Source organism: Pseudorca crassidens, chromosome 4 (assembly GCF_039906515.1).
Source record: "Pseudorca crassidens isolate mPseCra1 chromosome 4, mPseCra1.hap1, whole genome shotgun sequence".
NCBI lineage: Eukaryota > Metazoa > Chordata > Mammalia > Artiodactyla > Delphinidae > Pseudorca > Pseudorca crassidens.
In genome coordinates this window covers 146,890,487-146,906,087 of record NC_090299.1, presented here as the reverse complement: position 1 = coordinate 146,906,087, position 15,601 = coordinate 146,890,487, and the positions used below count along the sequence as shown (strand labels likewise).

At 46.0% G+C, this 15,601-nt stretch overlaps 1 protein-coding gene across 3 annotated transcripts in view; it reads right to left on the bottom strand.

Moving 5' to 3' along the window:
- The window catches only part of FAM13A (family with sequence similarity 13 member A), a 331,953-nt gene that overhangs the window by 13,396 nt on the left and 302,956 nt on the right, over positions 1–15,601 (bottom strand). For 2 of the 3 annotated variants that reach the window (XM_067736973.1, XM_067736972.1), the window contains exons 15-21: positions 13,814–14,027; positions 13,158–13,296; positions 12,085–12,166; positions 11,050–11,270; positions 10,332–10,415; positions 1,975–2,070; positions 284–367 (exon numbers count right to left, since the gene is read on the bottom strand). In XM_067736973.1, the coding sequence (XP_067593074.1) occupies positions 284–367; positions 1,975–2,070; positions 10,332–10,415; positions 11,050–11,270; positions 12,085–12,166; positions 13,158–13,296; positions 13,814–14,027 (920 nt within the window). The remainder of the gene's footprint in view (positions 1–283; positions 368–1,974; positions 2,071–10,331; positions 10,416–11,049; positions 11,271–12,084; positions 12,167–13,157; positions 13,297–13,813; positions 14,028–15,601) is intronic. The other variant, XM_067736974.1, reaches the window with a different exon arrangement.

Genomic DNA, 15,601 nt, shown 5'->3' with positions numbered 1-15,601 from the left:
GCTATACATGTACCTATCTCCCCATATCTCTTCCCTCTTGCGTCTCCCTCCCTCCCACCCTCCCTGTCCCACCCCTCTAGGGGGTCACAAAGCTCCGAGCTGATCTCCCTGTGCTATGCGGCTGCTACTGATTTTTAGGGACGGCTGCAGGAAGCCATCGCCCAAGGGCCCGATCACAGCGGCTTTCCATCCACAGGAGGGAGAGAGGGAGAGTGGGAGAGAGGGAAGGAGGGAGAGACATTGCTGCAGAGGTAGCAAGCGGTTAGCAGCTGGGGGTCTTCACCTTTATCTCCTTGAAGAAGGAAGCAGTTTCGCCCTCGATAATTGGCTGCAGCAAAGGGCTTCTCCGCTTGCTGGAAGGGGAACCCTGCGACAGGCGTTAATAGGCAGGTTACACGGAGAACTTCTTTCCCCATCCCCTTCTGACTCGCAAGTATTTACTTCTGCCTTTTAACTACAGACTCGAACCCCTCCCCGCCAAGAAGTCCCAGGAAAACCAGACACAACTGAAGCTCCTGTCCAAGTTGCTGCTTCACTTCGGAGCTCTCCCCGACCCCCACCCACAGAGGCCACATGAAAGCAAGGATGGCACACGAGTATGTTAACCACACACGCAGAAAAAACCTGAGGGGCACCTGCCTCCCGCCTTTCCTCCTAGTCACCATAACTTCCAGAACAACTAACGATAACGTAAGCTCATCAGGTGATGCAAAGGTTATCAACACAGGCTATACGGTCACCCCACTGAGGGACACTAAGGACCCCTGACTGGGGAATAAAAAGGACTTCTTAGATTTAATCCTTTTGTTGGTCAGAACAACTAACGATAACGTAAGCTCATCGGGTGATGCAAAGGTTATCAACAGAGGCTATACGGTCCCCCCACTGAGGGACACTAAGGACCCCTGACTGGGGAATAAAAAGGACTTCTTAGATTTAATCCTTTTGTTGGTTAGGTTACTGATTTATTCTGTAGAAAACGTCCAGAAAGGTAGCTTTCTTCAAACACACCTGCCTGAGGTCTCTGGACCCTGCCCCATTAAATATGAACAAACATACTGTTAAAAGACATAGAAAGACTGCATCTTGGGCCTAGAAATAAACAAGGAGATTTAAAGGAGGAATAGAAGAGCAGCAGCTGAGAAGAACACGCATGTCAGCAACAACATAAAAGCGAGGCCACGCCTGCTTACTACAAAGCCTACAGGCCAGCAGAGGAACCCTCAGGATCCCCGAGGTGGGCGCTAAAACAGAGGCAAAGGGTCCCCACGAGATGGACAGGGCAGAAACACTGCCCTCACAGCAGGGCTGGGATCGGGGGTGGTGGTGGGGGGCAGGTTGGCCAGGGCCCGAAAGGGTTTCCTCGAGCTGAGGGCCAGTCGCTGTTCCCTACTCCTGACAAAGTCCCAATTCAGAGGCCCAAAGCAGTGAAGTCCAAGGGCGGTGGCCACTGAGCGCAGTTCACAGTTGTTAGCTGCCCTCCCTTTTCTTCCACCTCACACTTTCCTACATCCTCCAAAAAGAGGAGGGTCCCTCTCCTGAGTGCCTTAGAAGCTCTCTCCCAGCAGGGCTGATCCAGCTCTTGGAGGTGGAGAGAAGACTATTAACAGAGGCCGCTAAGACTCTTGGTAGCGGGGCCCTGGCGAGGGCACAGCCCCGTCCTCTCGGTGCTCCGTCTCTGAGGAAAGCGTGGGAAAGCTGGCCCAGCACGTGTCAGATGGAGGCATACGGCCAAGGCATATCCCCAAGGGGGAAAACAAATTTCTGTCGGCCTCAGATTTGCTCATTTTTGGCAAACGTAGCCTCAGAAGTCTTTGGTAAATTATTCATCCCTCAAGCTTAGGGGCCATGGATATTAATGGCAGGTTCAACTATGAGAGACTATTCTTTCATGAGAAGGCAAGTTGGGGCCCAAGTAACATAGCCAGGGCCCATTGAGCCACGTAATTGACAACCGGGCCGCAGTGTACTCACAATGATGGGGACAGTGCTGGCTCGCGACAGGATCTGTTTGACCAGGCGGTACCTGTCGTACAACGGCTTCATAATCTGCCGCTCATTCTTGCTCACCTGAAATGCAAGAACAGAAGAGCTGAAAAGCCTGCTCCTGGTGGCCAGGCTGGCCAAGCACGCTCTGGGCCGAGAAAAAGTACAGGTGATGCAACTGAAGACTTGCCAGTCTTGCAAAGTTTACTAAACTGATAACATGAATCAGTGAATATTTAAAATATCTACTTCAGCGGCAGATCATTGGAAATCACTCCCTCAGCAGTACTGCTGTTCTTCAATCAAAACTATGATCACTATTAATTATTAGTTCCCTATGTAAAACTCTTGAAGGTTGAGAGTTCCCAGATGATTTACTATTTTCTAGGTCCAGGGAAGAAGAAAGCATGTGTTTCTATTATACTACTTACCATGCAGGTCTGTAATCATTAAAAAAAAATATGTCTTTCTTGGGCTTCCCTGGTGGCGCAGTGGTTGAGAGTCCGCCTGCCAATGCAGGGGACGCGGGTTAGTGCCCCAGTCCGGGAGGATCCCACATGCCGCGGAGCGGCTGGGCCCGTGAGCCATGGCCGCTGAGCCTGCGCGGCCAGAGCCTGTGCTCCGCAATGGGAGAGGCCACAACAGTGAGAGGCCCGCGTACCACAAAAAAACAAAAACCAAAATGTCTTTCTTCCCCCTGGAATTGTTGTGTTTTTAGGGACAAATTCTGGCAAACAGTAGGTATTCAAGGCACATATGCCCATAGAATACATGGATCGATTCATCTCTGTGGCCCTAAAATCTGACACAGGGCTCAAAAATGTTTACAGGACTGACTCTACAGGCAGTGGGGAGAAATAAAGCTCAAACACAGGGCATAGTATTTGAAGCCCTTCATTACCTGCTGCTTCTCATCATCATTCTCATAACTCAAGCTCCAGAGAGAAACTAGTTTGTGTCACACCTCCTTGTCTAGTTCCCTCTGTCCTGGAATGGCCTCCTCACTGCTCTTTGGTTTAGCAAATTCCAGATTAAGAGCCAGCTCCCACTCCTGTGCAGGCTTTTTCCGACATGTCCCTCTCCGGGAGACCTGCTCATCTTCCCCTGCGTGTCACCTACCACAACCTGTGTGTGCCTTGTAATTCATACACGCTTTGCTATAGACAGAATGTTCATGTCCACTCACTCCCCCGTCCCCACTCCAAATGCATATGTTGAAAAGGAATCCCCGATGTGACGGTATTTGGAAGTGGGGCCTTTAGGAGGCGATTAGGTCATGAGGATGGAGCCCTCATGAATGGGATTAGTGCCCTTATAAAAGAGACCCCAGAGAGATCCCTCACTCCTCCTGCCATGAGAGGACAGTGAAAAGATAGCTGTCTATGAACTGGGAAGTTGGCCCTCACTAAACACCAGCACCTTAATCCTGGACTTCCAGCCTCCAGGACTGTAAATTTCTATCTTTTATAAGCCATCCAGTCTATGGTATTACAGCAGTCCTAATGGATGATATATTTTAATACTCTATAGTAACTACTTGTTGACACGTCTGTCTTCTCTTTAGACTATAAGCCCCTTGACACCAGGAGTTTGTGTTTTTGTACCCCTGGTAACTATTTCAGTGCCTGACATGATAAAAGTATTCCATAAATATCTGTAAAATGAGTGAATGAATGTTTCAAATATAAATAGGTATGCCAAATTCATAAATATGCATTTGTTTACTTAAATGGAGTAAGAGATGAAGTATCTTTGTTTCAAGTTTGCTGTTGGTCTTCTGCATTTTATTTCTACTGTACACATAAGGCAAGGGTTACAGAGGTAAGGAAGGGCAAACAGTATTCGCTTTGACCATTTCTCTTATGGGCCTTTTGGGCCTTCAGCTTTGAAGACAGGTCTACATTATGCATGAATTGATTATCCTTTGTTGCCTCTTTTATTTGCCTTTCCCAAAGTGATCAACAGTAAGTGAACTTTGGATAAACTTGTTAGAATACTGCCATTATGCAAAGACATCTTGAGGATTTATCTTCTGTCATCAGCAATAACAATAATCACTTCTTTCTATCTCTTCCTGTTACCAAAATATCAAGAGGCGGCATTTTCTTGCTTTTACTATCTACCATATAGGAAGGAGTTTTAAATTTGGTATTTCATAAAAGATGAGTGTCAGAACTGCAAGGGAACACAGGAATTATTTCATACAAAAGAAGAGTGAGGCTAGAACCACAGGCCTCACTACTACATACCTACCACAATGGCTGACCTGAAAGACAGACCGTGTCAAGTGTCGGGAAGAATGCTGAGAAACTGGAATTCTCTCTCAGTGCTGGCAAGGGTGAACACTTTGGAAAACTACTTGGCAGTATCTCCTAAAGCTAAACATATGACTCATCAATTCCGCTCTTAAGTACACAGCAAACAAGTGTGGTCTTAAGTTCAAAGACATTCATAAGAATGTTCGTAACAGCACTATTTATAAGAACCCCAAACTGGAAACCATCCATATGCCCAAGAGTAGAACAAGTAAGTTCCAAAACTGAATACTACACAGCCATGAACATGAATGGACACAACTATAGGCAACATCATGGATTAACCTCACAAAAATGAAGCCAAGGAGAACAAGCCAGACACCTGAGAATACATACTGTAAACTTCTAATTATACGAAGTTCAAAAATCAGCAAATCAACTGTGTCACGTTAGAAGTCAAGAGAATGGCTCTTGTGGGTGGGGTGGAAGGTCATGGTACTGACTGGAAGGGGGCATGAGAAGGGCTTCCAGAGGGCAGGCCACACTTTATTTCTTGATCAGGATGTTGGTTACGTGGATTTTTCTACTTTGTGAAAACTCATCAACATATATATTTATAATTCAGGCTCTTTTCTGTATTCAGGTTGAGCTTCAACAGAAGCTCAACAGTAGCCACAAATAAGTGTGAGGAATAGAAATAAATGACTTGTACAACCTCACATGTAAAACGACAAAATTTAGTACTGGAACACATGAAACGATTTTTGTTTTTTACTACAAGATGTATTCATTAAATGTATTGCAGATGAGATTAAGGCACATCCTAATTTTCAAACCATGACAAATATTATGTAAGATGTAAGATTATGTAAGATAAAAGACCACGTCTTTTGGTCACAGATGTTTAGTGACCAAAAGACGTGCGAAAAATAAGACTAATAAGTAGCCAACATTTCCCCATTGCGGACTAGCATCCTATTACTACATCTGACCGTAGAACAAAATGGGTTTGAACTACACGGGTTCACTCACACGCGGACTTTTTTCAATAGTAAATACTACATTACTACACCGTCTACTACCTGGTTGCCTCCACGGATTCGGAGCCTCAGATATGGTGGAACCATGGATACAGAGGGCCGGCTCTAAGTTATACTCAGATTTTCGACTATGCGGAGGGTTGAACAATGCCTAACTCCCGAATTATTCAAGGGTCAACTGTAGAAACATCTTTGGATTATAAAAGGAGACTTTGGATTTTGGAAGGAGACTTAATGCTAAAATCAGCCAGACGTGGCAAATGTGACAGAATCAATGTCCTTTCTAACTCTTTGTTGGAAAACCTAATTTTCTAGTTAGAGCAGATGAAGAGGATAAGCTGGCTTACATGTGGCTTGTAACGCTGCTGTTTAGACTTTCTATGAATTGCTCATTTTACAAATGAATGACCCTCAGAACTAATCACCTGTGAGAGATCCGATGAGATCCAGTGGTTGACTCTGGAGAGTCAAAACTCATCATGATTTGACCGAAGTTAATGCTGGCATGTGATGGAAGTAGCTAAACACCAAAAATGTCCATGATCTTTAGGTCTGAGGTGATGGAAAGAATACTACTTGATGTACACCAGGATTATTTCCATGATAAATGTCTGAAGCCAGAGGCCTGGTGATACCAAAGGTCAAGACAACTTTCACGCTTCGTAAAGCCACGTCTTCTGTAATTACCGCTGCTGGACTTGTGAGCAGAGCCAAAATCTAACCCAGAGTTAGAAAAACAAAGCAGCACTCTTGGTTAAACCGTTAAAAAAAGGGCCGCCGATATTAAGTCGACCAGGGGCAAACTGTTCGGAAGTTTGCCATCTCTTATTCTCGAGTCATCAGCTGCTCAGGGATTCCACTCCTAACCAAGAATAGCCCTTTGAATGAGCCAGTGAGGTTGAGTCTCGGTTTCTTGACTGGTAAACTGCAGAATTCAAATTAGAAAATCGTTATGATCCATAATTGCTTAAAAATGACTTTAGGCCAAGCTTATAGTATATTGTCTTTTCAACATACTTTCCCTCCTCTTTTTTTTTGTGGTACACAGTCTTGTCACTGTTGTGGCCTCTCCCGTTGCAGAGCACAGGCTCCGGACGCGCAGGCTCAGCGGCCATGGCTCACGGGCCCAGCCGCTCCGCGGCATGTGGGATCTTCCCGGACCGGGGCACGAACCCATGTCCCCTGCATCGGCAGGTGGACTCTCAACCACTGCGCCACCAGGGAAGCCCCTCCCTCTTCTTGCTTCAAGCCTTTATTTAAATTTTCATTTAAGTGGCAGCTCTGAGTGGCTTTCAATGTGCGGAAATAGGGTTAAGCCTAAGATACACGTTTACACCCAAATCAAGACAGCATGAACATCTAGCTATGAAGATCTAACGGGTGAAGGCAGCACCTTCCACTCAACCTTTGCTTTTGATGGAACGAAATCTCCATCCACTGGTCTCTTACTATCCTATTTGGTTTGCGCTATAAGTCTCAGAAAAATATATCAAATCTCCTTAGTAAAACAAAAAATGGTCTGAATCTGTGTGTGGAGGGGTGTCTCTGAGTCATAAAACCGCTAGTGGGAGAAGACAGATGAGATGCATTCTTATAACGGCCGCATTCTTGGCCCGTTGATTCGGAAAACGGTGACCCGCTCTTCTTTACTATCAGGTGACAATGCTAGGCTGACTGGGCAAAGATCAGATCAAATAATCCCAAACAGCAGATAAACAAATGATAGTATTTATATGTGGCTTTAGAATTTGCATTTAAATTCGAACATGGTGCGTTTAGGGTCCTGTTAGTTCCCCGGTTTTTTAAACAAAAGATTAAAATATATCAGTGAGAACCCAGAAGCTGTGAGCAAGCCACCCAGTCTCTCCCCTCCACCAACATCGGGGTCCGTAAACAAGGTAACACAGGGAGCTGCAGCTGTCTGTTGGACTTCTGTGACGTGGTCTTCTGATGAGACCCTCAAATGTTGAAAAGGACACACTTCAATAATAATTCATAGGGAATTATGTGCCAGTGTGTAGATGAGCGTGTTTTTGTTTTCCTTACATGTGTCGGTCTGTCTGGAGGGTGTCCCGTTAGAGCAAACAGCCTTGTTAAAACGTGTACAGAAGCAGCACACGTGGCCTGTGATTTTGACTGTTAGTGTCCTTTTATATCAGAATCTGTAGACTCAGCAAAAAACCATCAGGCTCTAAGCATCTGCTTTTCTAAAAAACTCGGGGTTTGGGATCCCTGCCCTCACAGATCTGAGAGTCTAGTGCATTATTCTCGAAGTTTCTTCATCTAAAAGAGCATATTTCGGATGAAAAGACTCTCTCCATTACAAAGCTATGGCTGAGACTGGAAAAGAGATCTATGCATTTTGGCGGTATAAAAATCCATCTGTGAACATAAACTTCATGCTGCCTTACACCTGCTCTTAAGAACGTGTCTTGCTGGGTTCTTGACAACATTCTTAACAGAAGGTTACTAAGAGTCACTGACTAGGCGATCTGATTACGAGTTCCCTAAGGAATAGAGCAGAAGCTGTCATGCTACTCTCTCCCCCAGGACTAACAACAAATGTTCAATAATGTTTTAGCTCTGGAAGTATATGTATTTTTCGTATTTATAAGTCCAGGGTCCGTGGCAACATCACAGATCTAAGAATGAAAAGTTCACTCTTTGATTTTCAGACTGGCCAGATATCAAGTGAACTCTGCTTTTCCTGAGGAGGCTGGAGTATCATGTTCCAGAGACAGGCAGAAAGCCCGACTCAGGAACAGGAATCAATGACACTTGAACTTCCTAGAGCATCTGTCCCCTGCCCCATGAGATGCTAGAATTCAGATCCCAGAAGTGTGCTTCCTTCATCTAAAAGAATGATGGGGGCTTCCCTGGTGGCGCAGTGGTAAGAGTCCGCCTGCCGATGCAGGGGACACGGGTTCGTGCCCCGGTCGGGAAGATCCCCCATGCCGTGGAGCGGCTGGGCCCGTAAGCCATGGCCGCTGAGCCTGCGCGTCCGGAGCCTGTGCTCTGCAACGGGAGAGGCCACGACAGTGAGAGGCCCGCGTACCCCCAAAAAAAAAAACAAAAAACAAAACAAAATAAAATAAAATAAAATAACGATGAAAGAAAGGACCACGAATTAATAGTTCAGATTCCTAATGATAAGAGTGCTAAAACATGTGCATTTCTCCCGATTCAATCATTTAATAAGAAATAGACAGCAGAAGGCAGAACATGTAATTGTACCAGAAATGAAACCTACCATTTACTGAGGAATCCCACCCATCTCTCCCCAAAGCCACTCTGCCCTACTTCCTCAACGCCAGACAGCCTACAGGTAAATGTGTGTGTGTGTGTGTGTGTGTGTGTGTGTGTGTGTGTGTGTAATGTCATTTAATCTCCATGACAACCTATAACAGACATCTATTATAAAGACAAAACACTGAGGCTCTGAGAGTTACCTAAGCAGCCGAGTCACGGAGCCGGAGTCAGCAGGGCGGAGGTTTGCATCTAGGTCTGCTGATCCTACCGCCTGCATGCTGCCACAGTCCAGGCAGAATGAGAGACACTGTGCCCAGCTCGGAGCAACAAGTACCATGGCACACAAACCCCTGCACTGACAGTAAGGTAAAGACCAGTGTTCAGCGGAGAGATCTCGGGCCTCAGGCAAGGAAGTCTTTGAAGGAGTCTGTCAACGTCATAACCTGAATCCACACGATGGAAAGAAGGAAGATACCTAAGTCCCACCTCCCTCATGGAGGCCTGCCTGGTGGCCGTGAGGACAGCCCTTTAGTGGAGAAGGGGTTTCTCTCTGTTAGAAGAAGTTTAGTTGCATCTCTACAAGCTTTGAATACCCCAGAAGAGAACGACAAAGTTTCACGATGTAGGAGAGCTCCGGAGCATTGACTATTTCGCTCAACGCCTTTAAAAGATCCAAAACAAAACTTGGCTTGAAACATGACCATTATCCCAGAGCACCAGTATTTTTCCACTGCAGGGACAGGCCAGCAACATCAGTCATCATCAGCTCCAGTTTTTTTTTTTTTTTTTTTTGTAATTTAAACCTAATAAATTCAGAACCAAAATACCACGGAGGATCATTCAACAGATAGTTTATTGGGCACATGCCCCGTGTCAGGTCTTGTGCTAGCTGCTGAGGGCCAGGTTCACCATTAGGTAAACAAAACCCAGAACCCCTGCCCTCACAGATCTGAGAGGCTAGTGCATTATTCTCGAAGTTTCTTCATCTAAAAGAGCATATTTCGGATGAAAAGACTCTCTCCATTACAAAGCTATGGCTGAGATTGGAAAAGAGATCTATGCATTTTGGTGGTATAAAAATCCATCTGTGAACATAAACACCTGCTCTTAAGAACGCGTCTTGCTGGGTTCTTGACAACATTCTTAACAGGAGGTTACTAAGAGTCACTGACTAGGCGATCCATTACGAGTTCCCTAAGGAATAAAGCAGAAGCTGTCATGCCGCTCTCTCCCCCAGGACTAACAACAAACATTCAATAAACACTCTTGCTGAAGAACAAATGGTCTCAAATGCTTCCAAAGATGCATCTCGGATTCCTCACACTTTTGGTTCTCGATGGCAGCTAGAACTTCTCTACAAACACAGGTTGCAAACAGCATTGCAGAGAAACTGAATTTTAGGGCAGATCATTCTCGTTTAGCACCTTCCTTTTATGGATAAGAACGCCTAGAGCCGGCGATGACAGCTTTATGGGGGCAGAGAGAGGGGCAGGCATGTCTCCTCACTCTAGGGCTCTGTGCACCGATTTATGTCCCCCACCACCATCTTCCCCTCGAAGCAGGACACAAGTGACTACATTTTAGTTGCAAACTGATTTTTCTTTGGAGCTTTTTGAAATTTAGCACCTACTAGAGAGTGGAACTCGTATCATTGGTGTAGCCTTCCGAAAGCTTACTTCTGGTGAAAATACAGAGTATTTTAAACATTGGGGAACCTCATCTGCAAAATACTGAACGTAGAAGATCCCCTTCTAAAGCCAGGTAGTTTACCCCAATCAGCAAATTCCGTGCATTCACGTACCGGCCGTCCATGAATGCTTTCATAATATAACAGAGCTTTCTGCAGGGCCACTTTCTCATTAGCAATCTGGTCTTTGGTCATATCCTGTATAAACACAAGGACAGAAAATGAGAAAGGGGAAAACATTTGTGAACGTCCCGACTTCTTTATTTAGTTAAACAAATTTCCCACGGTAAGGTTACAAAGAATGTTTATCCAACAGCCCTCCCTAGCTCGATCCAAAGCTAGGAATTAGCTATTCCTGGTGTCTTACTGGAAACACAGACAGCACAGCAGAATCGTCACCTGTGAGTACTCCTATCTCCCATGCCGTGGGCAAAGGCACGTTGGACTGAGGTAAACAAGGCTGCAAGGCACATGGGGCTCAGCTTACCGGCTCCGGCAATGACTACAGTTACAGGACACACAATCCCAAAGGCTTGTCTCTAATCCTCAGAGAGTCACCACGCTGTCTATTAACTGAAACAAGTCCATTCTTCAATCTGTACAACAGGGTTTCCTGCTTTCAGTCTGCAGTCCAAACCCAAAGTCCCTACAGTTAAAACACTCTGAGTTTGTTTTATCTGCTTCTCTGGACGTCTCAGAGTGCGGGAGGTTTAAGAAGGTGCCGCTCTACCCCCCTTCCCATTGGGACCCTGGGACGGGCCCTGCCATCCTACCACGCTGACTGGAATGCTTCAGGATTAGCGGTCGGCTCGGGGCCTTCAGAGAACCACACCTTAATGTCCTCAGGACGGCTGGTTTCCACCCGCTTCTCCTGGAGCTTCCTTTGGATGGACTCCAGCGTGGCTTCGACGCTAGGCTTTAAGGCCTTGTCTACCAGCTCCTGCTTCTTCTCGTCTTCTTTCTCAAGCTGGGAGCCGAAACTCTTGGGGAGAGTATTGCTTCGCTGCCGCATCCTGGGGCTCAGGTCCTCTTCCGATATCTTCAGTTTTGACTCTAGGAGAAAAGATTTGGGGGTGGAGATGTATGGGAACTGACGTCTGCTGAACCCAGATTGTTTCTCTATGCTGTTGACGACTGCTTAGCCTTGTCTTTTTTTCCCCCAGAAAGTCAAAATCCCTGGGTTATTGTGTTAAACCCAAGAAAAATGATAACGTCTTCCTGGATTCTCTGGTATGATTTCCTAACCCTAATTCCTGAGAAAGTTTTAGTTCTTTAACAGCCATGCTTAGCCACACCAACCTGTTTGCTGTTCTCAGAATGAGGCGGATGTCTTCCTACACTGATTCCCTTAGCGTTTACAGGTATTTGCAGATGTAGCGCCCAAGTGCTGGCCAACTTTTTCTGTATGACGTACAGACCTCATTTTGGAATTATTTTCACTTTGTATTCTATTCTATTGTGTATATGACTCTGTGTCCTAAAAGACAGCAAGCGCTTTGAGGGACAGGGACCAAATCCTTCTCATATCCATCTGTGTTCTATGTCTTAATTCCAGAGCAAATAAAGCCTTGGATTAAACAGGTACTTCGAATTGAAACCATCATCCTTATATTAGTGATTTAGGGAAGTAAAAACTATGCTGCCGAATTTGCATCTTAGCTGATCTGGGCTTCCCCGTGATTGAGGCCATGGGAAGACATGGAGAAAGTGTGCCCTGAACACGTAGAGCCCTGGGAAGCAGCTTCAAGGGACTTGTCTTTCCTGGAATATTTTAGCAGCGAGGGGCGCTCAGCACGTGGTGAGGTCGCAGCTCCTGCACCTGGCTTGTTCTCCGGAGACCACACCGTAGGTCTAGAGCTTTACCTACCTTTAAGTTGTTTCCGGAATTTGGCAAGGTCGTTTGTCCATTTCAGAACCTCCGGATTGGCTGCTTTGTCGCTGTGGGAAGGCTGAGAAAAGGAAATCTTGAGTAAATGTTTTGGAATTGGGGCAGGAAAAACAAGAGTTTGATAATCAGTTTGTTTTAAACAGGAAGGAAAAGTTGAGTTCCACTGGAACAATAAATGAACCGTGATTAATCAGAGCAACTTCACAGGTGTGATTCCATTATCCTTCTTTATATCTGGTTGTTTGTTTATTTTTTAATACTATCTGGTTATTTTTTTTTTTTTGCGGTACGTGGGGCTCTCACTGCTGTGGCCTCTCCCGTTGCAGAGCACAGGCTCTGGACGCGCAGGCCCAGCGGCCATGGCTCACGGGCCCAGCCGCTCCGCGGCATGTGGGATCTTCCCGGACCGGGGCACGAACCCGTGTCCCCTGCATCGGCAGGAGGACTCTCAACCACTGCGCCACCAGGGAAGCCCTATCTGGTTATTTTTGATGCTTTCAAAGAATTCCTCAGAGGCAAAATTCTGGATTTTTATGATCATGGACTTCTATGAGGCCCATGGCCTCTTTTCCTTTATCTGTAGGGTTCAACCTGTCAGGCTAACGGGATAGAAAGCAGAGGGGTATACGATATTTTACACTACAAACACCACGAAAAATGCCTTTTTTGCCACTCTTGTGAGAAATACTAAGGATAGAGCTGAGAGTAGAATGAGGTCAGTACTAATAAAATTTTAGAAGATAATCTTGAATTACGTTTTAGGCAAGCGAAATACTTCATTTAATGATTTTTCCCGTCCCTGTTCACTGATCAATTTGCAAGACGTTGAGGAAAGCATTCCGTTCCTTTGTAAGGATACACCCGTGCAAGGAATTTGCTGATACATGGTGTCTGGGGTTTATCAGGGTTTATTACCCAGTGCTTAGTGCCTTTTTGTTTTGAGATTCCCTAGAAATTTCCCTTCCCCTTTACCACTTCTCTGACTTGCTGACACTCAGATACATCTCGTCGAGGGAGGCGGGGGACGGAGGGAAGCCGGCGAGGACGCTCACCCTGTACTTCCGCTCTTCTTCGAATCTGTCTTCAAACTTTCGGATCTTCTTTTTCAGGCTCTGAATCCTTCGCGTGAGCTGCGCAGGTGTCAGGTCCTCTTGCCCATCGTCATAGGAGCCCAGAGAGGAGCTGCGTCGCCTGTGAGGGACACAGGGCGGGGTCAGCTTCCCTAGGAACAGTCACCACCTGCTGGGAGGGGCTCTGGGGATGAGGGATGAAGGATGGGGTAGACAGGGGTGGGCGGGACCGTCCACACCGCGTTTATCCTCTCGAATAAAAGAAAGCTGACTGCTAATTCATGTTGTGACCTTGAGCTCTGCATGTCCTGCCTTTGCCATAGATCCAGTCTTCTCCAGCTCACCTTTACATTCGGCGAAGCTAGGACTGACATGTGCACAGTGGACCTCATGGTTAAATATGAGAGAGCTCTGGAAAGGAGGGGCTGATGGAGACGCAGCTGATGATGCTGTCGTTGGGCCACAGGTCAAGTGAAAAATTACAACAGAGGGTGTGCACTAGGATGGAGAGTCTCAAATATGTTCCTCCATCTACGTACGACTTAATTAAAAAAACTACTAGCCATCAGCAGCATTCCTAGGTCTTCTAACGTTACAGGGATGGTACCTTTGCGCATCTGCGACATAAAGAAACACACCTCATGAAAGGATGGGAATTGGGGGGAGACGGGGGCACTTCCGTGTCGTCCAGGTACTGCCTGCTCTGCCCGTAAGCGTAGAAGCGGGGAGAGAGCATGGGGCCGCTGTCCTCATCCAGGAGCTGCCGAATCAGGCGCCCTGCCTGCGGGGAGAGGCGTGCTTCGTCAGCGTGTACACTCTCCTGCTGCCACGAGGAGAAAGCCGGGGTGGGCTCTGGAAAAGAACAAGGGTAAGAGGCCAAATGGTTCTTCAGAGCACGCTTGTTTTCTGAATGCATCAGGAGGAACTGAACTCGGGAGGCACATTTTATTTATTTGTTTAGTTTTCGTTTGGCTGTGCTGCACGGCTTACAGGTTCTTAGCTCCCCAACCAGAGATAGAACCCGTGCCCCCTGCAGTGGAAGCGCAGAGTTCTAACCACTGGACCACCGGGGAATTCCCAGCTTCACATTTTAGATGGAAGGCTGTAACTCGGGACACTATGCCCTGACCGGAATCGGCAAATCTAACTGACAGCCATCATCTACCCTCTGTCTCCACCCTCACTTGCCTTCAAAAGAGAATGTGCTAGGGCTGCCCTGAGGAGCAGTGCGTGCTTCCAACTTTCCCCACAGATCCCTGTTGATAACTTCTCCATCGGAGGGTGTTATGGAAGAGAAACTCACGTGTGCCTGGGAGGGAGTGGTTTGGCATCATGGCTGGACATCCCTCACTGAAACCACTAAGGAATCACGTGAACCCTGTGAGACCCCATCGGTTTAGGAGTTTACGGCCTCCGCTGAGGTCATTCAATAAGCTTGTTTTGTGCGCTTCTGCTTAGCACGTTAGGATTTAGCATGTTTCAAATACATGCTCTGTACCTGAAACCTCAGAGGCTACTTAAGACTACAGTTAAAGTAAGATACATGCATAAAATTAGTCAGAAAAAAAGAAAGCCTTACAAAGGACAAATCAGTATGAATTATTTTAGACACCCTTGAAAAAAAAAACAGACTTAGCACAAAATCCTGATTTGTCATTTTGGGAGGGAATAGGATGATATTGATTTCCCTTCGCTGCAAGACCCACCTCAATGTATTTCTTTCCTCATTAAAAAAATCCTATCTGACATATTTTCGGGATAGATCTCAGATGATGTTGGGTATTTCATTTGTAATCCTCTCCTTCATTAAAAGAACAAGAAAAGATTACGCTTTAAATACACTTGTGGATACTGTGATTTACACAAGGCTGGAATTTGGCCACGATCTTAAATTCTGGGATTCCCACAGTTTGAATCATGGAACAATTGCTCCTTCAGCTATCAAAGTATTTCTAAAATCTACAAAATTATCTTCAACAAGTGCTTACTCAGTATTTTACTTCAAAAGATCATACTGTAATCACGGAACATTAAAGCTGGTTGAAACTTCATACATCATCTAACCTGGTGACTTTTCAAAGCTGGCTGCACATTAGGGTCACAGAGAGAAGTATAAATAACTCCTACCGTACAGGTCCTCACACCACCCAATTAGGCAGAATTTTTAGGTGAGGGTCCACATATGTGTGAGACACACACACGCAAACACACACTCTCTAGAAAGCTTCCCAAGTCTTCCAAAATGCAGTCAGGTTTGAGAACTACTGATTCAATCCAACGGATTACACATAAGGACACTGAAACCCAAAGAATTCCAGAGCAAACACCTAATCAATGACAAGAGTTGGGTCTAGAAACCCAGTCTCCTATCCTCCAGGACAGTGCTTCAATTCAGAATGTGCCAGGTGCTTCAAGGACAAGGATGG